This window comes from Sorex fumeus, unplaced genomic scaffold, assembly GCF_029834395.1.
Source record: "Sorex fumeus unplaced genomic scaffold, SorFum_2.1 ptg000044l, whole genome shotgun sequence".
Classification (NCBI taxonomy): Eukaryota; Metazoa; Chordata; class Mammalia; order Eulipotyphla; family Soricidae; genus Sorex; species Sorex fumeus.
The window spans coordinates 56007035-56034848 of record NW_026606101.1 but is presented as its reverse complement, the minus strand read 5'-3'; the positions used below and the strand labels follow the sequence as shown (position 1 = coordinate 56034848).

The 27814-nt window shown below is 35.7% G+C and overlaps 1 protein-coding gene across 5 annotated transcripts in view; it reads right to left on the bottom strand.

The window, feature by feature from the left end:
* Positions 1 to 27814, bottom strand: part of TP63 (tumor protein p63) — a 250617-nt gene that overhangs the window by 67070 nt on the left and 155733 nt on the right. For 4 of the 5 annotated variants that reach the window (XM_056121602.1, XM_056121603.1, XM_056121604.1 and 1 more), the window contains exon 4: positions 6072 to 6326. In XM_056121602.1, coding sequence (XP_055977577.1) covers positions 6072 to 6326 — 255 coding nt within the window. Of the gene's footprint in view, positions 1 to 6071; positions 6327 to 27814 lie in introns of those variants that run through there. The other variant, XM_056121606.1, reaches the window with a different exon arrangement.

The window sequence follows — 27814 nt, the reverse complement described above, 5'->3', positions numbered from 1 at the left end:
TGGCTGTCCCTCCTTCAAATGCCACCTCCCTAATCTCTTTTCTTGCTCAAGTCAAATTCTTCAAAGCTCCAAACATGACACAGAGTTGGCATGAATAGGAAAAACACACAAAGAAATCTCTCTTAAATCTTGGAGTAGAGACGAAAAGGACCAAATTTCTGGATGGTTAACAATCCTATTTATAATTGAGAGATACTGCTTAGAATTATATCTGGTTTAGCTATTAAGAATAAACAAAGTTATTAATATTAAGAGAATATTACCTATAGACATTTTTCTGGACACATTTGGACAGTTCTGTAAAACCTTGACATCTATGAAGAGAGAAAAACATCTAACAATATTAGATCTTACCCTCCCAGGTCCACTGTCATTCTTTAAAAATTGAGCCTCAGAGAAAATACTAACCTGAAGATTTTCAGCTTTCTTTTTTTTTATGCACAGATAATACTGATCATCATGAGATGTGAAAAATACAGCTCTCAAACTGACAGAAGTTAGGCCAATAAGCCAGACAAATGGATCTACACTCACAAGGAGACCTCATCACTAGAATCCAGTGCTCACTGTCCTCCCGTTGTTCATCAATTTGCTCGAGCAGGCCCAGTAACGAATCCAACAAAAGAAAATACTTAGTCCCCCAGAAGTGGTGTCCTAATCCATTCTCTTAGTTTTCAAGTGGTACCTCAGAAAACTTCATTACAAGTAACATGAAAATCACTCAATATTTAGTACATATGATTCTTTAGATGGTCTGGAGTACTTATTTAGATGGATATGCCAGTTTGGTGAACCTATTTCCTATGGGGATCCAGGATGTTTGTGGCATTTTGCAACAACAAATTTATATGCCCAAATCTTCAAGAAGTGAATTTTTTTATGTATTCTTTAATCTAACAGAGAGAATGAACAAAAGAATGTCCCAATAATGAAATAGTCAGAATATAAAGAAATAAATGTCAGAAGTCAGTCAATGAGTCCTTAAAGCTGGAGAGGGCCATCTTTCTGCTTGCAAGCAAAGTCTGTGTCTCTGTGGGCAGGCCTAGGAAGGAGCAGGATCAGCAGCCTGTAGAAAAATACCTATTAACACCTTAATTATCCAATCATGTATTGGGATAATGAGAGCATGAAAGTCCCTTGGGACTGGTGTATGCATGTTAAAAACACAAAAGTGCAGAGGAGAAAAAAGTATAAGCGATTTTTTTGCATTCTAAAAATTATTACTCATATAATGACCTCAACAAAACTGTAATTTCATGAAAAAGGGAACTTTGTTTTTATTGAGTCCTACTCAATAAACGTAAGCTTACCTACGACTTGGTGCACATATCCACAACTGTAATTCTCATGATATGAGAATTATCAACAGTCATGACAACTCTACCCTTTGGTGAGAAAAGTGAGATTTAGAGATTAAACACATAGGGCAGGTCCTATGCTTCTAGTCTATTTAATTGTTCAACTCTGCAGATAGATATTTTATCATTTCCAAATTATCATTCTGTCAACTGCCCTGTGGTTTATGATTCTAAGCTACAAATCAGTCTAGTGCTCCCTTAGATTCAAAAGGATGTCTCTAAAATTAGTGACAGTTACATTATTAAAATAATAAAGTCTTAGTGACTGGAGACACTAGAGTTAAGATATTTAAGATATTTAAGATATTTAAGCCTTGCATGTGTCTAACCCCTGTTGAATCCATGAAATCATCAGGAATGGCCTCTGAGCACGAAGCCAGGGTTAGACTTTGAGCACCACTGCAGTTGGCCCCTCTATCAAAACAAAACAAAACACCAAAAACAAAACTAAAAGTAAATCCTAAAGTCTGTGCTAATCTATGTGTGTGTGAAACACAGAATATGCAAGAAAAAAATATTCTCACACTTCATTTGAATTCACTGGGAGAAATTTAAATAAAAACCAAAAATTTATGGAACTGGAAACACAATCACAAACGCTATTTAAAACACAGAAAGCAAAGAAAATATGCATATATACTTTAAGTATATTAATTACATTTTGGCAGTAATCCTGAGTACAACCATAAGTGAAAAGAGAAAACTCAACATTTGAGGATGACAAGTGATAAAATGGTACTAAAAAGATGTTTATTAAAGAATTGCCAGAATACTATGCAGTAAGCGCCTCCTTCTCCCAATGACAGCAACTTCTGCCGCTTTTAGTTTGTGGACAGTTTTAAAACACAGCATTTAATTTTGAAAAATTGCTATAAAGTGCATAGCACTGTAGCACTGTCCTCCCGTTGTTCATTGATTTGCTTGAGCGGGCCCAGTAACATCTTCATTGTGAGACTTGTTGTTACTGTGTTTTACATATTGAATACATCACAGGGAGCTCGCCAGGTTTTGCTGTGCAGGTGAGATACTCTCAGTAGCTTACGGGCTCTCTGAGAGGGGCGGAGGAATTGAACCTGGGTCAGCCGGATGGGCCACCTGCAAGGCAAACGCCCTACCGCTGTGCTATTGCTCCAGCCCAAAGTGCACAGATGTCTAAGAAATAGGTGTTATATGATATGGCATAAAAGTGTACTCTATTATGGGTTACAGCTGCATAGTAACTAGGCTGAGGGCCTAGTTGTTCCTATAGATCCCCAGATTCTTTCAATCAAGAGGAAAAGTAATCTAGTTCCAGTGGAAAAAGCAACTCTAGGAAGGAGGAGGCCCTTAATTCTTCTCTCTCTTTGGCTGGTTAAGATCCCTATAACCTTTTCTTCCCAGTTTCTTCATTTATAAAGCCAGGGATAGCAGTCTGGGTTCTAAGGCTCATCTGGGATAAAGGTGTGAGAAAATACTTTTAAAAAATGTGATGATATATGAAGTATAAATGTGATGATATGTAATTTGGCTCACAGAGTTAGATGCAACTATGTATAAGATTCTGTTGTTGTTGGCTAAGAACTTACATCTTTTTTGGTGATCTCAGTAGCTACTCAGATAAGGGCTCATGTGCCCTAGATTTAGAAAAAAAATGCAACTGAGTCTGAAATAAGTTGATTGCAAACAAGGAAGATAATCCATGGAAATATAAATACCAAGTGTTATACAAACTGGACACAATAGGTTTAGAATTTAATTAAAATCTGTAGGGCAGATTGCAGACAACGGAACAGAACCCCACCTCTGACCCCTGACCCCATCTCCAGAAAAGGTAAAAAACCTTAATCAAGATTACTCATCAATAGCAGAGAACAGAATTTATGACATCCTGGTTAGTGTTTCCAAGCACTTTCTATGCTCATTATTATCATCACAACTTAGGAAAAGAGAGCAAATTTAACATATTCATCCTTTTTCTGATCTTGGGTAGAATGAATACAAGCAAAAGACTTGACTTGGCTAAAGAACCAAGACTAAAATTCAGGTTTTCTGGCTCTCAAAAAGGTTCATTTCCCATTCACAGTGCCACCCCCACACCCACTCAAGTGCTTACACTTTCCCACTTTTCATTTAGCATACTATTTCCATGTTGTCATGTGTAAGGAGACAGTACCTGTTCATTTTCTTTTTAATTATCACTTTGGTAAATAGCTCCCAGTGCGCACGCCAGTGTAGTGTGTGTGTGTGTGTGTGTGTGTGTGTGTGTGTGTGTGTGTGTGTGTGTGAGACACAGAGAGAGAGAGAGAGAGAGAGAGAGAGAGAGAGACAGAGACAGAGACAGAGACAGAGAGAGACAGAGGGAGAGAGAGAAAGAGAGTCTACATTCACTCTCTGAGCACACACCTTTGATCAAGGATTAAACTAAATCTGAAAAAAAAAATAATTCTAAAAGATTCTGAATGAGGAGTTGAAGAAGGAAGAAAAATCCTGACTTAAATGTTATGCTTGCATCAATCTCCAACCCAGTGATTCTTAAGATGCTATATTTATTATTTATTTAGTTAGTTAGTTTTGCTTTTTGGGTCACACCCAGCGATGCTCAGGGGTTACTCCTGGCTCTGCACTCAGGAATTACTTCTGGCAGTGCTGGGGAGATCATATGGGATGCCAGGGAAACAACCTGGATTGGCCGCGTGCAAGGCAAACACTCTACCTGCTGTACTATCACTCGGGCCCCTCTTAGGTCACTTTAGAAAGGAAATAATTATTTATATAGTGGCTCAAAGACCCATCACACTATAACCATTTAGTGCAAGACCAGCCCCTATTTTAAAATACGTAAGCATTTTTTTTTTTTTAGGAAAGACTTTCCTGGGTGGCTCTTCAGTCAACTTTTTTTACATCTACCAACCAATTTTATGTAATAATACACATTCAGGAAGTACTCACCTGTTGAGCTCAGTTGCAGGATGGTCAAAGTAAAACATACAAAAGATTCTGCATGACTGACCAACAGCACACGGAGGAGTGACCAAGGCTTAATCTAACAGTTACACTTCATATTCTAGTATGGTTAGCTATGCTTTATGACAAAACCTCTTGTCAAGCATGAACGTTTCTTTTAATCATGAAAATAAAATTGTAGGTAGTTTGGATACATCTAGGTCAAATGTTTGAAAAGGAAAGGAAGACCTCCCTCTGTTGTGAAGGAGGGCACAATCAGAAGTAGGTCCAACTACACAAAAGCCTTGCTAACTAGATGACAGCTAACCTGACCATTGTTTAGTTCTCTTTATTTTTAAAATGGGAGTGATAAAACCTATCCTTTCCAGTGGGAAAAAAAGGAAGAAAATTGGTTGATAGATGTAAAAATGTGACATTGATAGGGTCAAATGTGACATGTTAAACACAGCAAATATTGCAAGTACAGTTTGTTTTGTAAATGGTAGATCCCTGGATTAATCCTATAGTAAACTAGGTATTTTAATAAGAAAAGAGATATGCTTTATAAAGAAACACAATTTCCAAAGAAGGGTGGGGTGGGGGTAGGGGAAAGTATGCCAAAACAACTCTGAATTTCTTTCCAAACAGATGATACTATTTGGAACCATTTCTACAATTTACATAAACATTAAATTATTTGACAAACATGCATGCCACTTTGGTCTTGGGCATTCTTTGATCAATCAGCTAAAACCAGTTCTGTAGGTATCCTCCTTTATATTAGAGGTTTATCATGGTATGATAAATTGCAAAAGAAACTTTAAAACAATAAATACTCCTGTACCTTTTTCTAAATTGTGTAAGTATGTATGTTTTCTTACAGAAGTTATATATGAAAAGATATGCTTTCTCATAGAAGCTATATATGGAAAGATAATTTTACCCCAACATTTAAAATTAGAATCTCACTTAAAATTTATTTTTTTCATTTCAAATTTAGAGCCCTAAAACATAGTTTTATAGAATTTCTTTTGTAGAGGGAGACTTTAAATATTATAAAGACATGTATATCAATATATTAGGATTCCATATTATCAATATGAGGGCTGGAGTGATAGCACAGTGGTAGGGCATTTGCCTTGCACGCAGCCAGCCTGACTGAGCCGGGTACAATTCCTCCGCCCCTCTCGGAGAGCGTGGCAAGCTATTCAATATGCCTGGCAAGCTATTCAATATGCAAAATACAGTAACAACAAGTCTCACAATGGAGACATTACTGGGCCCTCCTGAGCCAATCGATGAACAACGGGAGAACAGTGTTTGTTTTTGTTTGGATAAACAAATTCAACTCTTCCTTAATGAGAATGAGTTTTTTATTCCTAAATTTATTTTTATTTTATTCACGTTTTAAAAACTGCACCTTAATGTGCCATTTATCTCTTCAAAATAATAAAACATATAGCCTATGATTATGGCAGTTCTTGTTGTCTTTACAACTTCCTAAAAATTTCCGAAGATTCCCCAGCAGCATAAGGAGCAAGAATGCAGCGAGTGAAATTACTAGATGGCCCTAACACGGGCATTTTCCAACTAAATATCATGCTTTTTTTTGTTTGTTTGTATTAGATTATTATAAAATCTTCCAGCCCAGCTGCCTTCAGTAAGCAGGAAGAGGGTTTTCCATCATACGAGACAGATCTCTAAGCTGCGAGAGAGGAGCAAGCCTTAGAAGACAATTGTTTCAAACACGGGGGTTGGGGATAAACACCGACGGGTGCCAGGTACTCTTACCGTCCAGGTGGCAGACTTGGCAGTGCTGGATTGCTGGAAGGACACGTCGAAGCTGTGTGGGCCAGGGTAGTCGGTGTTGGAGGGGATGGCGGGCGACGGTGAGAGGGCATCAAAGGTGGAGCTTGGCTGTGCGTAGGGCGAGGGCGCCGTGACGCTGTTCTGTGCATGGTCTGTGTTGTAAGGGCTGGTGGATGAGGAGCCATTCTGAATCTGCTGGTCCATGCTGTTCAGGAGCCCCAGGTTTGTGTACTGTGGCTGCAGGGTACACAGATACACTGCCCGTTAGCCGGGTAAGCGGACTGATGCTCTTGATTTTTGTTAACATTTGAAACTTTAACATAGCGATTTATAAAGGTGTCCATAATACATTCATTTCAGGTACTCAATATTCCAACATGGGTGTGTATATAAAGACACTGTGTCACCGTTGAAATTCATTACAAAACACATTCCTCCCATTACTCTTGGTGCTTCTCATCGGGTATCACAAAAAATAATCATCTTATCTCCATTGTAAAATGTCATGGACCTTGAATATTCAATATTCCAACCAGTTTTACAACACCGTTTGGAATACTGAATACTACCACTGGTGTAACCTTCCCTCCAGTGCCCCACCTCCCTCCCCCCAATGCTGCCCCCTTAGCAGGCAAAAAAATTAATTCACTTTATATTGATTGTTACAACATTTTTCTCACAATGGTGTTACTGAAGTCATTGTTAGAGAATGGAGAGAGATGGTAGGTGGTAGTCGAACCACTATGATACTGTTTTCCCTCTCGCTATGAAGAGCAACGTTTGGTGCACACATTCTATAGCATTTTAGCTCAGGTCCATCACATTTTACAATGGAGATAAGATCATTAATTTTTGATACCCGACGAGAAGCACCAAAAGTAATCTGATTATTCTTGGTGTGTGTTTTGTAATGGAATTTCAAATTTTGTAATGAATTTATAATGAAAAACAATGACACAGTTTTTCCATACAATCTTTAAAGATGTTGGTTTCTTCAAGAATATGGAGAGTAGGCTAGTATTTATTCACAAGTTAAGCAACAATTTCCCAGCATTCAGTAGCTTCTAAAATTCTTTAAAATCAATGAGACCCCTTATTTTTCCTCCTCCACCGTACTCCAGTTATGGTATTCTTAATGGAATAAATAACTAAGATACACTATGTTGGGGCTCAACATGTCAAACCATATGTGGGATAAAACCATTTCTAAAATTTGCTTTTTACTCTCACAATTGTAAATTATGTCCTAGGGTACCAAGTATCCTCATCTACCTCAAAGACCATTTAAAAAAAACACTGTAAGGGCATGACTCACAGATTTATGAAGAGCACATATACATACAGACACACACATACACAAACACACACACAAAGAATGAATTCTGGTCTATCATCATTATACAAGCTAGTTGTTCATCTGATTTTCATTTTCTTTATAGCATTTGTTCATTGCTAGTGTTCAGAACATATGCAAGAAAGATGTGTTTAGTTGTGATTAAAACTTATCACTTGATATAATTTGTTTGCACATTAATTCATATTGCTCATTTGCAAGATATATTTATGTCTTTTGTGAAAGCCAAGCACTGAGTTAGGTACTCAATAAGATGCTTATGGAAAAAATGAACAGTTTTGTCTCATTAACCTCCACACCAACTATTGCATTACTATCAGAACATGGAAGGAATTTGTTCATGCACTGGCTAATGAGAAAAAATTTGAGTACTTTAAAGCCAAATCTTTTGGAATCTAGAATTAGAAAATCTAGAACACAACACATTTCAGATGCCAACCTGATCTGAAAATCCGAAGCCTTTCTAACCTTGAATCACAATGGTCATTACGAGAATTGACAACCTGGTTTTTTTTTGGGGGGGGGGGGGGCAGATTTCCCTTTATGAAAACTGACACTGCGAAACCTCATGGTCCTTTCAGGTTAGCAACGGGGCAATACAATTTCAGGCAGAGAAAAGGAAGAATGTCCCGTTGGTGGATATTTTAGAAAGGGAGTAAATATTGTGGTTCTTTGAGTGAATTATAATTTTGGGAATCCTAGACTCAATATAATTACAAAGGATAAACCAAAAAAAAAAGAAGTAAACAAAAAATACACAACAGCTTGAAAACAGTTAAGCTAAGTTTAGTACCTTATTTTATTGAACTGTAAGTATTTCATATGGGGAGGAGCAATGGCCTTTGCCATTCCATTCAGTCCAGAGAGCATCTGTCTAAACGTTAACAGTCACATGCCCATTCCGATACGTTTATACATTCACATTCCACTGCTAAATGCCATGTCCCCATTTGCTCTTCAAATCACTATTAATCTCTTTACACTTATCCCCGTGCTGACAAGAGCAGCTGTTTGTCTCGCCTCTCTCTCCACTCTGCTTTTCCAGCTCAATTTCTCTCCTATCTCGCCCCCTCAGCTTCACTCTTTGACAGGTGCAGCAAAACTGCAGGTAAAACACTCACGGGACCAAAAACAAAACAAAACAAAACAAAGGTCCCAGCGGGGGTATCCACACCCCAGGCCCCCAGATCACAGTAAAGCTCTTAGATATCCGGACTTGTGGCTAGAGCCTGGGATGGGGATTGAAAAGATATTTGTGTTTAAGATAGGGGTCAGTATACAGAGCAGGGCTGAGCATCCTGCAGGAATCAGATAATACTCGGAGACACATGCTTCCCTACAACAGGACAATTAGGGAGGCAGCCATGTCTGACAAAAAGACAAAAAGACAAAGACACTCACAGAGCACTTTCTCATTGGCAGTCAAATGCCTGTTGGGTCAACCCTTTCCTCCTCCTCCTCCTTCTAGCTACATAGAAAGGAACTTCAGCTAATTATGGGTTTGAAAGAGAACAAAGAACAGTCCTTTGAAAAAAAGTTTTTTCAATGTAAGCAAAGAGAAAAGTTTGGGGACCCAGTTTTAAAAGCCACTGAGCAAACACTCATTGCTTCTTGGAGGACTTAAGTGAAATGGAAACTCCATTTACTTAAGAGCCACAAAGGTTCTGACACAGCAGTAAGAATGAATATATTGGGTGGCACCAAGAAACCTGTGTTTGAGATCGTTTGCAGAAGTCATTAACCTTGCAATAGGTACTGATGGGCACATTTTAGGATGCCATCATCTTAAATTCTATATAGTTCCAGGAAAAATGTTTTACCGGATAACAACAAGGTTTGCTTTCAATGAAAATGCCTCTTTTAAAAATGTACAGGCACATCTCTCAGCTTTGGGTGAGACTGTTTATTATTTGAGGTTAAAATACACAGATACAGGCCATAGTTATGCTTCATCAGTTGTGTGGATACTTCACACATATAAGCCCTATCATTTAAAAAAAAAGTATCAAGATCTTTCAGAGGAACAATTCCATCAATTTTACTTTAAATAAGCATAAGCCAACTAACATTTCAAGAGGAATAAACCCAATATTACTAACTTTAGTTTAGTCTGTGTAAACCACAACCAACAACAAACCCACCAAAGTAAGAATTGCATGATTGAAAATCTATTTGGTAATACTCATACCTTTACTTAAAAAAAATCAATGAACATAAACTTATTGTGGTAAACACCAACAGTTAATTTTAAAATATGATTATTATTGATAAAAAAAGTCTTTTAATTTTTTTATGTTTTTATTTGAAGAGAGTGACTGTGTTTATATAATGTGTTTAGAGACCAAGGGCAGGCAGGTCAACCTAGCCAAAAAGAACAAGTGTTAGTAGGCAGGGCCAACTAAACGGTCTGCAGGACTCTAGGCAAAATGAAAACACAGGATGTTTTCATAAATTATTGTCTTAAAATTTGTTCATGGATTGTTAAAACTTTCAAAAATAGTAAAAGCAGAGCTTTAAACATGGCAACCACCCTCACTTCACAGTTTACAAACCAATTAATCTATGTGAAAAAATGTCTATCTTATTTTCTATGAAAGTAAATTAACTGTACTCATGCCCCTTCATTCTTTTCAGTAACCCCATAAACAGAAAGAAGAAACTTGTGCTATGCCAATACATTAAAGTAATGTGCATTTACAATGACAACTAAAGTCTCAGAAACTTGAACATGAAACCTTTCTACTTATTGACACTGATGGAGGGGTTCTGGTCCTTGGTGGTACACATGACTTGGTAATGTATCCCTAAAGCATATGAAAATTTACACACCTATAAGTCAATTTCACCTATAAATAAATAATATTTATTTATAAATAAATAAATAACATTTATTTATAAATAAATAAACATTTATAAACTGTCTTTGGCAGAATACATGTCACATGACTACCTTTTGTAACAAAAACTATTTAGGGTATTTTGATGTAATGGAATTAAAGAAAACCTTTTTTAAAAACTAGTAAATACCTTTTTTAAACAATATGCTTTTTTTTAACTAGAAGGTATTTTTATATAAAAATAACTATACTATGTTCTATAATAAAACATTGGAAATGTAGCATGGAGCCAGAGGGACAGAACAAGCCTTACCATGTTGATTTGCATTGAACTAACCTTGTTCAAATCCTCAGCACCATATATAATTCTCAGAGAACCACTGGGTGTGGCACAGAGCCAGGAATAGAACCCTGAGCACAGCTGGATGTGGCCCAATCCTACCACCACCCCACTTCGTATTCCTCAAAAGGACACATTTATCCTATCAAATATGAAATAGGAACTAGTTTCTTTCAATAAAATATAAAAGGCAATATTGAACAAGTTAGTCTGATATTTATTGTAAGCCTGATAAAAGTATACAATTTTCTCTGGTTCTTATAGATGCTTCATTTTATATCAAATAAGCAAAATAGACAGCTGAATGAAGAAAACCTTGAAAATAAACATCTTCTACCAAAATATATATAAATGGATTTTCATCACAAGCTAGTGGATGTGACCACAGAAAGAATAGTATACACCTTAAACAATAACTTGCCCATATTTCTTTGAAAGAATTTCTAGTCATAATTCTTAGTTGGCTATTGGAGAAAGCTAGGAAACTGAGCACTCTTCTGCACTACTTATATTTTTTAAATTATTTTAATTTTTTTGAATCACCATGACATACAGTTACAAAGATGTTTATGATTAGATTTCAGTCATACAATGTTCGAACACCAATTCCCCTCACCAGTATGTTTCCTGCCACCAAGATCCCCAGTTTCTCTCCCAACCACCCTCAGCCTATCTCTGTGGCAGATATTTTTTCTTCTCTGTCTCCATCTCCATCTATCTCTCTTTCCCTCTTTCTCTCTCTAGTTACTTTTAGGCACTGTGATTTGCAATACTATTACGAAAAGGCTATTATATACTATTTTACCTCCTTTCAGCACTCAGTGGGGGGGGGGAAGGTAAAAGTGTTCTACCTAAGATCAAGCACAGATAGGGTTTCCCACTCTCACCATGTTAATTCAATATCATATTGGAAGTATTTGCCAAAGCAATTAGACAAGAAAAAGATACCAAGGGTATCCAAAAAGAAAGAGGTCAAGTTCTCATTATTTGCAGAAGATATGATAATATATTTAGAAAATCTTAAAGACTCTACACAAAAACTCCTAGATATAATGGATTTGTATTGTAAAGTGGCAGGCTATACAATTAATATGTACAAGTCTATTTGTTCCCATATACAAATAATAAAAGAGAAGAAAAATATTTTTAAAAAATCCAGTTTACAATTGTGCCTCAGAAAATGAAATACCTCAGAATCAGCTTAACTAAAGAAGTGAAAGACCTATACCAGAACACTATAAACCACTTCAAGGAAGGAGTACACAAGTAAATGGAAACACATCACTTGCTCATGTATTAGGAGGATTAATATCATTAAAAAGCAATACTCCCCAAAGCACTGTAGTAATTCAGTGCATGCCATATAAGGATACCCATATCACTTTTCAAGGAAATTGACCAAACACTCCTGAAATTCATATGGAATAATGCCTCCCCCAATATGCCTCCCTAAATACCTAAAGCAATCTTTGGAAAAAAGAATATGAGAGGCTTCACTTTCCCCAAATCTTTATATTTCTTAACGAATCCTACTAGAACTTAAGAGCTTTGCACTTAGACTTGATAATATGGGATCTAAGTCCCAACATTGTCATATTGTTCTCTATATTCCTAGGAATTCAGAACCACTGGCACCTAACTTTTCTAGAAGGAGATTGATTTGGTTGATCAGACATTGATAGCATGCTTTTTTTTAAAACATTCTGATAGGTATATGCTTATTTACAAACTCTAGGTGATTGTATTAAGAGAAATAAGTAAGTTAATAACAGTTATCATATGAAGCATATTAATTGCTAAAATAAACAGGCACGAAATAGCAAAACTAACTCAAACTGTGAACATTGTATCATTACTAGTGGGACTGGGGTCAGGGGTACATGAGAGAAATGAGCAAAGTCATTTTATTGAAGGTGGATGGCTCTGAAATTTTGTAGGTGAGAAAATCCTGCACATATATGGAGATATAAGGTTAATCCTCCCTGAAATTCCATAATGTGAAATAATGCAATGAAAAAAATGAAGAATCAGGTATTTTAATTCTATGGTACATAGAGAGAGAGAGAGAGAGAGAGAGAGACAGAGACAGAGAGAGAGGAGAGAGAATGTGTGTATGTTCAATGGGTTGGTGTTCATGCTTTGCATGCCAGTAATTCAGATTTGATCCTTAGTCCCCTGAGTAGCAGGAGTAACCCTCTAAGAATTAAGGTTGACATAGCCCCTGAGTAAAATCAGATGTAGCCCCACATTTCTTGTTTTAATTACTATGATATCACTTTCACAATATGACATATGTGCTTTTTTTTCTTTTTTCTTTTTGGGTCACACCCAGTGATGCACAAGGCTTACTCCTGGCTCATGCACTCCTGGCACTGCTCGGAAAACCAAATGGGATGCTGGGAATCGAACCCGGGTCGGCCGCATGCAAGGCAAATATCCTGCCCACTGTGCTATCACTCCAGCCCCAACATATGTGCTTTTTATTCACATTGATTTTCCAGGTCAAATCTAAACACCTAACATGTTTCAGGAAACATGAAGTTTTCTCAGCTGATAACAACTTCTCACCTCAGGCTTCAAGGGGAAGCTTTAGTGAACATTTTAAAGTTCATTCTAGAAAAAAGAAAACAATATTCTTCATGCCCCTGGGTTTACAAAGCATTCATTCGATTATGCTCTAGCAGACAGTACTATATTTCTCATCTCCAAATATTGGCAGAATGGTGACTTTTCAACAAACAGTGCCTTAGGGAAAAATATTTGTCATTTTTTTTACTTTCTACCACCTGCCTTGCCTCAAAGAATGATGGTTTGTTTTATGCTAAAATTAAGTACAAACAATTTAAAGTACTCTATTTAAGGTCAATAAGATATTTGTGCCATAATGTCAGGTAAAAGCACCATTTTTCCACCTGAAGAATTTATTTAGCATCACATTTTCTCAAAATAAGACTTTGATGTAAAATATTTCAGTACTTTTGTATCTAATGACCCTAAGAAAAGGTGAATGTTTGGTTTATAGTATAATAAAATGGAAACCAAAGCATTTAAGCACAAATGGAACCAGAAAAACAGTAGGGCTCTAGTTCACTATGTTTTTATGCCCTGACAAAAGTGTCAAGATTCCTTTGAGGACTAGCATTCCATAATTTAGAAAAGAGTTTTCTAAAAGCCCTGATTATAGCCAGACAAAGGTGAGTCAAATAAATACAGAGTTGGCTGATCAGGTAGACAACAAATGTTAACAGATATTAAAGATTGCATTTGAAAAGTCAGAAAGTGAAATGCATTTATGTAAAAACTCTAAATATAACTAAGTTATATAATGTAGTACTTTGTTAAAGAAAAATCAATTATTTAAGAATTATTTGAGTATTAATTATTGTTCTAATAATAACAAATAAAGCAAAATTATCAAGACTATCTTATTTCTGAGAAAAGTGACACCATTAGACACTGAGAAAGCCTATACAAAGAGTTACAATTTTAATAGTCATTAATCTGAGAAAATAAAACTAATCCAGTCTTAGAACTTGTATAACTACAGAGTTAAACAATCCACCTATGTGGAGATACCATCTGAAAAAAATCACTGTGACCATGACGCTCTCAAATTGGAAGACCTAACATTTGTTCCATTTTTTCTTTTTATTTAAATTAAAAAATAAACCCAAATTGTCAAAGACATCTAGGCAGTTTAGGCCTTTTTAGCCATTCCAAACTTTTTTCTTTGTCAGAGAACAAATAGATATCCTTCAGTTTTTTAGATACAAACTCTTTAGTTCTCAACCTTTTGGTTACACTTACATATACAATCTGTTCCCTGGCTATTTTGTTACTTTTTAATTTCAGTGTCATCTCCCAGAAGGTTTTCTAACTGCCCAGACAGTAATCTCCTTTTATTTCATATTTTCATAGCACTCCTGATTTCCCCTTTGCATTCATAATTATAACTGAAATTATGTATTACAATAAATATTTTTCAATGTTGGTGATCTTTGCTTGCCTGTAAATTTACGAGAGATTATATATGGTTCAATTAATGTTAAACTTCATATGTGGAACAGTGTCTTAGAAAAAGTAGATGTAGAGAAAATATTGATTATAAAAATAAGAACAAATCTTTCCTACATGAAAATCATTTTTAGAAAATATCTTTTATTCTACTCCAAGTAAGTTCTGATTTTGCTTTGTATTTCAATTAACATAGGTACAATAGTATTACAGCAGTGTTCATGTATATGCCTTTTAGTGTATAAGGTACTTATTTTTATGTTAAATTAAATCTGTCTCCAAGTTGACCTCTTGATTGACCAGATGAATTTTATAGTGCATCTCCAAATAATCTCTCTGGTCTTTATTTTCTGTTTTTCTTTGTTTTGGTAGATGAGAATTGTGCTTTCAGCTTCAGTTTTTATGGGAACTAGTAGCAGAATAGCCAGTCCTGTCACTCAAGGAGCAATGAGTAATACTTGGTAGCTCACACCTAGCTGGGAAGTTTATTAATGAGCTTCTACTTCCTTAAAACAAACATATACACATTTTTGTGCCAAGGCACTTTTTTTTTAACCCGATGGTCTAGATTTTGTTTCTAATGTATCTAGGTCAACAATAAGAATCCAAATCTTTATAGTCATGTAATTATTCATATCCTATGGATGGTGCTTGTGGTCAAATTCAGGTTGCCTGGGAAAGAAACCACCCAGAAACAAGCTTAGAGTGAGACGTTAGTTTCTGGTAGATAGGCCACAAATTTGGTTCCTCCCCCTTTAATTTACATGATTTTCTGCCCAGTTAGCCAGAATTCAATTTAGAATAATGCCATAATTAAGGGCTTACAAAGGTATGTTTTGAGGAACTGAGATTGTAGTTTATCAGACTTGCAAACCACTTCTTGAAAATGGTCTAAATTCATGACTTCATTCCCTAGACTGTATAACTCATACTCAGAGATTGAAATACTAGCCTCTATTTGCAAGTGAAAGCAGAAGTGTGATACAAGGAGTACTCTACTCAGTCTTATATTATATACATATTTAAATGAGGAACTCTGTTTTCTGCGTTATAATTTGCCTTTCCTTGTCAACATCTTTGCTGATTGCTACATTTTTCATTATATTTGAGATAATTAAAGTTTCCAGTGATTTATCATGCTTTGTAATTAGACATGGCGACTTATGTAACATTGGAGCATTCCTTTAAGCTGACATTTATAACTGCAAAATCAAACTGGTTTCCAGCTATGCAGAAGTCATGACTTACTTTGAAAAGACATTCATCTATTCATTTCAGTCTATTTACCCCATTAAAGAAGTAGCAATCCATCAGTTTAATAATCACAATAGCTCATTAGTCTCTTATTTGAACAACAACAACAACAAAAACCCAGGGATACCACGTTTAAAAGCAAAATTATTTAAAGATTTATCAGACATTGAAAATAAAATGGGAAAGTGTTTGCAAATCATCAAGCTTATTCACGCAGAGCAAACCACCCACATCTCTGGTGATAATGAAGAGACATGGAGAGGGTAAAATGAATCAAGAGAACAGTGTGGAAGCAAGTAAACACTTTTAAAGTGACTGCAAAGCAAGATAAAAATCTAATCTGTTCTTTTTTAAACAAATCAAACACATTCTCTATCCTCATGGGCAATCACTTAAGCGAAAACAGCACACACTTTACACTATTTACCTCTGTTCGAGTACAACTCATTCCTTACTCAGGAAACTGCCCTGTCATTTAAAAAACATTCTTATCGCTTGAGCTATAATAGAAATACCAAGACTCATTAAAAAGAAAGAAGACAGAAAGATTTGCAAGACGGTAAGGAAACTTTAAGATTCAGAGCATACAGGACGAGGCAAGGCTTGTGTAACATATGCAATTGCTTTGTTTTATTTTGGCACAGGTTAGTTACCCATTTTATAAAGTATATATGATATGCAATATTTTTTTCCATCCAAACATACTCATCAAGCAAGAGCATCAGACATAGGCTTCCACTGAATTCAGGGATATTATTTCTCAGGAGAAGATACAGAGAAAAATACCACACGCATACTCTTCTTCCCTGAGAGCTTCAGTCTAGACAGGGCACAATGGGGAGGTCAGATATATAAACAAGAATTTAGAGAACGAAGGGTTACTCTGTAAGTGGGGAGCGTGGGGTTGTGGGGAGGTGGAGGGGGGCGTTGTTGTCTGAATGTGAAGTTTAAGAGTGAAGTAGCCCCCAGCAGTGTTATTAAGAATTTGACCTCAAGATCCATATTTGTGAGTTGAAAGCCAGCAGGACAAGTATCTTCTCTGAAATCTCTCTATTCATATTTGAGTCTTTCAAGGTCTTTGGGATTGCCTATTGAAATGATTTCCCAGGCCTAACATTTACAATGGGCTTTCTGCTTCACCCATGTTACTATTTCTCTCTGTGTATGTCTTGTGAAGTCCTCCACCTTAATCTGGTGACTGAGTCTCACATGGTCTATTTAAAAGTAATCAAGCCATTCCCCAAACATCTGATGTTGCCCTTTGAGAGAGCATAATGGTTTTCCTTTTAATTCTGATTCCATCAATAGAGTGACACTAATCCAGACTGATTTGAGTAAACAAGGCATATTCCCCATTGTCTCTGTGATCTGAGAAAGAATAAACTTGAGAAAGATCACTACCTGGATTGGAAATGGCCCCTTTGGGTGTTTTGTGCAAGCTTAAAAGGAAAAAGAAAATGCCTGTACAGAGTTCTTTCCAAAGCAAGCTCACTTTGGTGGTGGTAATTCTCATAGAGGTATTAGACTAAACTGCACCTATTAGTGGCTTTAACACCAATAAGAAAGCAGAACTATTTCTTTTGTAGTGTTTCCAGGAGAGCTGATGAGCATGTTTCATAAATTTCCGCCCCTGGCAACGCACCACAGCTTGACTCAAAATTCCCTCTTTCAGTTTTTATAAGAAATGTGATTTTTTTTCCTTCCATTCAAACAACATAGACACGATGCAATTCAGATCACATGTTTCTCAGGAGATATCAATTTACACTCTACACATAGCCACTAGCATTCCAAAAATACTTGATTTTGCCAGTTATTTCCTCACCTAGAACCAACAAGTCCTTTACCTCCACTTCAGGTTCTGAATTTTAAACTGACAAGTGAATATTATCTAGTGAAGCCATCTCAGTTAGAATCTACATGATCGTCCAATTTTACTTTGGTTTTAGAAAAGAAACTAAAACAGAGTTTATCAAGTTACTCATTAAGTTTGAAACAAATTAAGACATAACTTTTTTAGATGTTGGGGAGCTTAGAAATAAAAATTAAATATTTTTTTAATAGTTTAAGTATGCTAGCTTAGAAAGCAAATCAAATATGGGAAAGAATCAAGTATTGCTCCTAGGACTTTAGAGGCATCAAGGACATTTCACTTAACTAATTTCTTCAAAGAAGGGTGTATAGCCATGTGATAGATGCTAGAATCTCACTGTATAAGAAGATGTCTGCAAAGAGGTAAAAGCCAATCACATGGATTCTTTCCAAGTCTATTTTATGTAAATGAAATATTATATTGGTAAGGAAGAGAGAGAAAGAAGATCAAAGCTTAGAGAGTGCATAGCCCTTAATTTGTCTTAGAATCCAGTTTTCTTCTCACCTCTTACCATTTCAATCAAGTTCTGACCTTTCTTCCCAAGAAACTACCCACCCTTTGTTTACCATTGTCTTGATTGCCTACATTTTCTACCTGCATGAGATGGAAGTGATGAAGAAGGTGGTAGAAGAAATCAACATGCAGGAACTCAAGTCTTCCTCAACTTTTCTCTGTAAACTTCCATGTAACTTTGACCCTGTTGAAAATGAAATCTGAAAACTTTATGGCAAAGATTTATTAATGATTCCAAGGTTTCAGATTGTTCATGTCTCATTTATTGGGAAGATGTTAGTATCTGAAAGAGCCAAACGCATTTTTTTCCTCTAGTATAACTCAGTTTGGATTCTTGGACAAATTTCTTACTTGGTCTCTCAACAGTTAGTTCCAGAGAAAAAAGAGTTTGTTGTCCTGACTCTAGGAGGACTGCTTAACACAGTTAATCCTAATTAGTACAGTGAAAGAGTTTGTATTTGGTTCATCTTTGATTATTTTTTTAAAAATGTATTTATGAAATCCCTGTAAGAGTAAGACTCCTTATCTGTCTCTATAGGAGTCTGAGGTATGGAAACAGGAAACTTTCCACTTTACCCAACCCAGGTAATCACTTAAACAAATTCCTCTCCCTCTCTGCTTCCCTTAAAGATGCTCTATATCTTCCTTAGATCATGTAGACAAAGTTATGAATCTCAAATTCTGACAATACCTATGGCTTTAAAATATGCTTGAGTTCTATATCTGAGTGAGTTAAAAGTCCCTACGATATTTTGTTAGTATTTTTACCAAAGCTCTACTTTGACTTACTGGAAGCAACACTGCTTTACAACAGCATATAAATCTCAGTTATGTATCATTAAAAATCAGCATGTGTATATACTACATGAAGGTCCTACTAATAGTGGTTTCTTATTTTTGACACACCTATTAGTGTCTAAAATAAAAACATTTGCATTTCAGACAAATATATTCCACTCTCAGTTGATTCTAAGCAGTCCTTCCTTGAAATTTTATTAAATTTCTTCAATCTACTCTGAATAACCTTTCTGCCCTGCTACATTCTAATCTCTAAACTAACTATGGCAAGTGATGCCTGAATCATGTTTGTCATCCACTTCACTCTCTTTGGGTAGACTTTGGTATTTCATCAATATAGGTTTTATTTTGAATTCATTTGTGATCACCTTATATATACCCTCAGATTGTGAATTTGTAAAAGCCAGTAGCTGCAAGTAATTAATGTCCTCTTTCCTAGCACTGTAATTGTTCTTAATTAGCTTTGAGCACTGTTAGGTTGTTTTTTTAACAATGCTTCTTTCTCGGTGGGGAAAATTACCTAAATGATCTGTGACTTGACTATCAAAACCATACTTCCTTAGTTTATAATAAATTTATACTACTTTTCACTGGAGGGGAGTGGGAGGTTGGAGGAAAGATAAAATGAAGAGGGTGATCTTTACTAACAGGATAACTGTGTACCATAGCTGTGAACTGGGGCATTTTTGAAAGTAAAGGGTGCTATACTATTAAAATAACAGGCATGAATAAGACAAACCCAAACCAACTTTTCTATGGCAGACATCAATTATTAAAAAGAAAGATTGGCAAAGAATACATGAGTTCTCTAAAACTTAAAAAAAATTTCCAATTCTCCAAAGACCTAGAGAGTAATGGGTATTCTTGCAAAACAGTTAACCAGTGTGCATTGCAGAGAAATGCAATTTTTTTTGTGCATTATTGAGTCAATCCATGTATTCTCCCAAAGCACATCCGACACAGCTCCAATTACACCAATTCTGTTCAAAATACTTCAAGTTTCATCACTGACACTATATTAAACTCACAGCTCCATGAGCCTCTCTCTTACATTAACTTACTTGCTATTTTTTTCATACTTTCAATTCTATTTGAAACAATCAACATGTCTGAGTTCAATAACAATAACCCATTCCTGTGCCTATGTTATTGCTTGTGTCTTCACCTGGAATCCTCCTCTTCTTCGAAATTTCTAAGACTTGAAACATTCTATCCATTCTTCAGAGGACAGCTGCATTCTTCATACAGAGCATCTTTTTTGTCCTCCAGTTTCAAGGTATTCTCTAACTCTTTAAGATTTTATGCGATCTTACATTTCTCAATTTCTACTAAAGATTTGCTTGATATTAAATGTTGTCTAATTATTCCCCACTATGAACTATCAACTTCTTTGTGAAGGAACTATGTCTTGCTCACATTTATGTCCTATGCATGATCTTTCACATAACTAATGTCCAATAAACATTTTAAAAGTTTAAGCAAATTGCTTTTTAATTCACATTCTTCATTCTTAAATATTACTAAATACAAATACTGACAACGTTCAACTTAACTAAATGTTAAGTTAAATTTATAAAATGTTTAGAAAGATAATATACAAATAAACAGAATTGTATTATTTTCTTATGCCCCCAAATTTTGTAAAGAGAACACAAATCATACTCATCAAACATTTCTAATTTTGGTTCCAACTAACCAAAATGGTTTCCTTCTGATAACTCTATTCATTCTGATAACTCTATTCATTCTCTTTCCTTCTGATAATTCTATTCATTCTCTTTCCTTCTGATAACTCTATTCATTCTCGTTTAGCTTTGAAACCTACAAGACCTAAAATACTTTTTAGGAGCTCCTTCATTCATTAAATTGGGGTAATTGGGAAAAAAACTCAATGTGTCATTTTACCTTTTTCCCCATTATAATTTTGAAAGAAAATTCTGAGTCCATTGGGCTTGGGAACATTTTCATCTTCAAAATAGTATAATTATGACAATAATAAAGCTGTTTTTCATTGAGTTTCTGTTTTCTTTATTGTTTTGTATTTATATTTACTCCTTACTTTTGATTTAAAAATTAGAAGTTGAAAAATTAGATAGAGGAAAATATTTACATTTAAATGTCACTACAAAGGAAATATTTTTACCTATATCCCTCCATTTACTAGCTTTAGTCCCACCCAAAACAATCATACGTACATCAAAAGAAGCCCGGTTCATTTGTAGTAACATATTTCTCAATTCCTTGACCCATAGCCTTTTTTGATAACATAGAGCCTCATAACCTCAGATGTAAACTTCCTTCATTGGAAAACTCGAGAATGCAAATTCTGTGTATGATCATCAGTAAGAAACTTTTCACAGCTCACATCCATAAGATGTACGTGATATGGTACAAAAGTCATCAATTTTTTTTTTGGTTGTTATTGCTAACCCAGACATTCATTCATACTTCCTACTGTACTCTCCATGCCCCTGTTGAGGATGACTGCTCTTCTAAAAAACAAAACAAAACAAACATGCTTTTGCCTTATCTGGGTAAAGGATAAGTGATTTATCATCACCAAATCATTTTTCCAATCGTAGTGAAGGAAGGTATGACCTATGATCTGTGATCTAAGATCTCTTTCTCCCAGTCCCCTCTGGGCTTGAGGGCAACCAATTGTAAAACAAGTAGTGCAATCCAAGACCGCAGCATAGAGGCAGGAACACAGCCTGCCAGACACCAAAATCAAACCTGCAGCTTCAGCTACTTGCCCACTCTGCTTTTACCTATGGTGCTAAACATCTCAGTAGTGCAACCTGTGAAAACTTAAGATCAAACCTCTATTCACTGTGAGGGATAAAAATCCCTCTCATGAAAAAATATATGTTCATTCAACCCAGTAAAACAGAACAAGGCTAGGAGAGATGATTTTTTTTTTCAACCATTCACATCCCAAGATAAATGACAATGACTTAAATTCAGAAAGCGTACTCGGTCTTTGAGCACTTTCCCTTGTACATGAGTTCTTTATGGAACCTTTTCTTCAACACTGACTATAATCACAACCTCCCACTTTTTTGTTTTTGTTTTTGTTTTTTTCTCTCCTGCATTTTAAAGAGAAATAGAAAGTGAAAGGGATTCATTTGAATAACTCTCACCACAAAAATAACCCAAAAAATACTCCTGTAACTTCTATATGTAAAAAGGAGGTGTTACAGTTTATGAGTCTTGAAGTTGCCTCTGTGTTGGAAACCGGCAACTCAATGATTAAAGTTCCTTTTCCTCTTCATCCACACCACCAGAGAAGGAATGTTAATACAAATATATTACTAAGGAAGGAAGCGTTTGGGAATCTATCTTCTCTCCTCTTTCCATCTCTCTCTCTCTTTGTTTCTCTCTCTGTCACACACATATCCACACAAACCCGCGCATACATGCACACGCATATGTATACACACACGCGCACACACACACAACCAGCTTTTGGCTTTTCATATTAGCCTCTCTTACCAAGACTAGGACCTGTCCCAGAGACTCACTGTAAGCCTGGCACAGGCTATGAGTTTGAAGTCTCTCCATTGCAACTCAAGAGAAGAAGAACCTTAAGCCGCGCCTGTTATTTCCTGCCTGTGCTCTTCTTCCTTCCGAAAACATAGCACCGCTGAATGGGAGAGAACTGAAAAATTGTGGAAATGGTATTAAGAATGAATAGTGTTCTTATGTTGTCTTTGACTGATCAACCCAGAGAAGGACTTAGGGAATTAAAATTTTAAATTTGGAGTGAGAGAACGGGTTACAGTTTTAAAGGATTTCCATTCTCACTAAATGCTATTTAAATCTGCCCAAGTTTTAACATTTCTTATTTGATAAAAGTGAATTGATGTTTATGTACTGATCGTCACTATTCATTACTATCTTACAGTAAAGCCCAAGCCAATATTATAACTTTTGAGTTAAAATCCTGAATTCTCAGGACTGTGCGATATCTAGCATTTCATATACTAAGATGCAGAATCACATTTTTATAAAAATATAGATATTACAACATTATATCTTTCTTAATAAAAAAGTATGTTCTTAATAGAATACAATTCAAGCCTCAAAGATACCACAAAATGCGTGTATTAGAGAAAGGACATAAAATATGTGATAGAAGAATTTAAGAAAAAAAAGATGGTGGACAGTAGAACTACTCAGGCTGTGGTTTTTTGGTTTTTGCTTTTTCATAGATATCCTATAGTACATTAGCTGAAAATTGACAAGTGCTGCCTTTTGAGCTCCTGGCTATGCATTTATCCAACGTTTTGCAAAACTCAAACCCTTGTAAAGGTATTTTCTTTCATCATAAGGATGCCATATCTCTCTTAAGGCATGATTCTTTTGCTTCCATAAAAGGCAATAATTTCTACAGATATCTTCTAATCATATCATTTAAGCAGAGTGTTTCTCCTTTCTGAAAATTAGTATTTTTTTTCACTTTACACAAACTTTATATGTTTCTTATAGCTATACCTAAACCAAATTTTGCTTCTACCCCTTCATACTTAGACACATATAGATCCCAGACTGGTATGTAAATAGCTCATGAACAAACATAAACCACCTATGATATGACAGAGAGTGAATTTAATATTTAAAACCTATCCACATTGCACCAGAAGAAACAAACATATCTTTAAAAGTTACCATGGTTTTTTAATTGTCTAGTAACTTTTTAAGCTAACTTTCTACATTAAGGCAAAACAAGAAACTCAAGTTTCTCTACTAGGACAAGCTAGCGTACTTGAATGTTTTAAAGGAAAATAGGCACTTCCTTTTCCTTCTTTAGATAACTCGATATTTCCCCTGCTATATTTACACAGCTCAGGTGTCTAGACAATAGCCTGGTCAATACGACAGTGCTTGGCCCGGAGTTACTGCATTTGGTGTGAAGCTTCCTTTTGCTTTCTGTAACAGGGGACCGTGCATTTGTTTTCTATTTTTCAGTTCAATTTGATTACTCCAGCCTACTTTTCCAAGTATTCGCCTGCAAGCATTCCCATCTGAAACACTGAACTCACTCTCCACACACCACACATCCCCAATCTGATTAGTGTCAACACAGCTGCCCTATTCTGAGGAATGTAAACTAATATTGTTGTTAGACCTCCCTCAACCTTAGGAAACTTCCTCCAAGCCTTACAGACTCTTCAGGAGGTTTTTCCTTATCCCTTTTTTCATGAGTTAAATCCCTGAGACAGCCTTCTGAAGACCGAGCGAAGAGGCAAGTTATCAATTCCCTCAAAATCCTATGCCACTATAGTATATATTTACATGTATGCAAATACAGTTAGTAATGTATCGCTCCAAAATAAACTTTGCCATTACACAGTGGTTCTAAGTCAATCAACAGAGATTAGGGGTATGACTGAGATCAAGGCAGGATTCAGATGGGTCCCTAAGTTTGAAAGAAACCAAAATGAAGATGTATTTAAAAAAAAAAACCTCAGCTGATAATTTTGAAAAAAATTCATTTACTTTTAGGATGAAGTCTAGAGATAGATCTTAGAACTTAACTGAGTTAAGACAGTCATCTAACTTGTCATGTACATGAATACACACAGAGAAGCTATTTCAATGTATCTAGCAGAATGCGATCTGATTTCTCAGTCTATTCATATTTGAAGAAGAAATTTTATAAATTCCTTAGTATTGGATTTCTTCAAAAACATAATGTCAGTTAGAAAATTTATCTTAGCCCCTTTCTTCTCCTGTTTCATCTCTTACTTAAAGAAAAAAAAACTTAGTCACCTAAAAATAAATAAATGAAAGAAAAATTCCTATAGACACGATGCAAAAACATTATGTTGGATGACCGCGAACCATAAATACCTAAGCTATTATCATTTTTTAATAAAAATGAAAAAGCAGCTCTAAATTGAGTACAAAAATCTCAAATCCTTACCTCACTAAATTGAGTCTGGGCATTATTTTCCAGGTACAACATGTTAGCTGTGAGATTGATCAATGCCGTTGTCCTCTCTTCTGGCTCCAGGATTTTACCAACCCCCCCACCCCCTCTGAGACCCTTACAATATAAATCTACTAAGAAGATAACAGAACTCAAGTCCCTCTCTCTCTTCTTCTCTGTGTACATAATTTTAGGTTCCCTAATATATACCCAACTATAGGCATGAGGGGGCGGGACTCTCCTCTTTACCTGTCCAATCCATCAACTTCCACCTGGACTCCTCCACTCCAATGGAGTGAGGCCTCTCCCATCTCATTAAGTAGTTAGAATTCCTTATCACCAATCTTTAAAAGAAAGGAAGAAAAAAAAAGCACTGGAGAGAGACAGACAGGTAAAACTTTCCCTTGTCTCTTTCCTAAGAAAGTACACTCTCTCTTAAAAACAAAACAAAATCTCCCCCAAACAAACCACAGCCTGTAAGACCAGCAGGACTTTACAGAGGCATTTCAGAAAGTTTCTTTTACACTTTGCAACTGAGAAGTAAAACTTCAAGGAACGTTTTTGGAAGTTGTTGATTTTTTTTTTCAAAAGACCTCCACAAAACCTGTTAAGTGGCGTTTTAAGAATGAATAAATAAAGTTAGGAAAATTGGGAGAAGTAGCCAGTTCCGGAATTATATTTTATGATTTATAAAATTTACTACCAGATACCTAAAAAAAATTTATCTTATTCTCCTCAGAGAAATGCCAGTATTTTATATAAAGCTATGTCAACCAACATAAGCTATTTGATTTCTCATAAGCACAGATTTTTCAGAGCATACTTTAATAACAAAAGACTCTGGTCCCGTTAACTTGCAAAAACAAATAAACATCTATGTTATGTGAAGAAATAGAAATCTTGAGGAACGTGTACATTGGGGGTGGAGGAGATGTTTTGTAAGACTTATTAATTCATTATTTTCTGAGGCATGGAATCAATATGGTAGTTTGTCTATTTGACTATTATTTCATCAATTATTACTAGTTTTTATTTCTATGTATGCATCAATAAATTACTAATGGAAAGACTAAATCCTATAGGGTGAGAAACACAGTAGCTTTCCTCTTAAAAATTTATTTACATAAATATTTAAGAACATTTATGTAGGAAGAATCCAGCCTTTGTTGCCATGATTTAGAGAAGATGAAATGCATAATGAAGGGGGTTATTCACTAAAATAGTCTTATTATTGCTGAGTATTTTTATAATTCAGTTATATTTATATCTAAACATTACCTCCAATCACCAACTCCGAAAGTCAATTTTGTCTTGTTTGAAAGTTACAAAGGGTCAAGACAGCTATATGTGAATATTTCCATTTTTACTGAAATTTAGAAGATAAAAATATTCAGAAGAAATGTAGAAATCATAACATATTGGCATGTACAGTTCAGAAATAAAGTTTGTGCACATATTCATAAACTCGGATTAAATGTTTACTTCTACTTTTGCATTCATACAATGCATTTTCATAAAAAACGGTGTGATCATTGGGATACTTATTTCAAAGTCTTTGAATTACTGATAAGCATACTTCTTTGCAAAACAATATATAATGTAAAAAGAAAAAAAAATCAATAGCATCATTTGACTTCAAGTGTTCAGGAATCTGATGGCGATTTGGTCACCGCAAACATATTCAATGCAGTGTTCATTTCTTTACTGAAATATTGGCAAAACTTATAAAAAGAAAAACATTTTTCCTTACTAGAAACGACCTCTTACTGCATATGAATAAGAAAATGATGGTGCAGAGAAGCAGGACAGTGTCTAAGGTGCTTATTTTACACACCCAGCAAAATACAGGATCCCCCAAGCAATCCTGGAAGCGTTCCCTGAGCACAGAGCTAAGAGTAAGCCCTGAGCAGAGCTGAATATTGCTGTCCACCTACACCCCCAACTCTCCCCCCATCCTTCCAAAGTGGGGGGAGGAGCGATAAAAGGAGTACTGGCTATGGGAGGAAAATACATTATCTTTAAAATGTAGTTAAGATTAGACAGTGCAAATATTTAAATTCTACGTTCTTTGATAACTCCAGGGTCAATAGCAAGAAGCATAGGAGAGTGCTTCTTCTATAAATTGTTCTTTAGTTCAGTATTGGAAAAAACTTAGTCGTCCCTCAGAATCATCCAGATCATGTTGAGAGACAGTTTTGGACACAGCTTTGGATCTGCTGACTCAGACCCTGCAGGAATAGGATTTTATACTGTATTTCATAGTGGGTATCAGGCAATTCTGAGTCCATCCAGATAAAGAATCAATGCTTTCGATTCTAGAGCAAGCATCATTAGCACAATGGCCCTCGTAAGTCAGTTTTGGATTCTTCTTAGCACTAAGGAACATTTAAATTCCTGAATCTAGAGTCCCCTTTCCAAATGTTGATTTGTCAAATGCACTTATCCTTCATAAACACAAAAAATCTCCTGCACGATGGATTCAACGTAAAAAATCTTTCTGTGCACCATTTCAACCTTCAAACTGCAAGACCAGGGGAGGACAGTCCAATCCAGGTTCAGGCTGGATTCTGTGCTCCACAGGTTTACAGAGCATCACTGGGTGCAGGCCTTGAGGCTCTTCCTCACCCCTGCTGGCTAAAACTCGCTGGTGGAGCCTCTAGGCTTCCTGAGAGACTCTAGACAACAAAATAAAAAGAACAAGTCTGACGATGGTCTCTGGCATATCTACTGAGAATTCTGTGTACGCATATAATATCTATTATACACATGTTCCCTTGCCACTCTCCCCCAGAGATATAAAGTACAATATG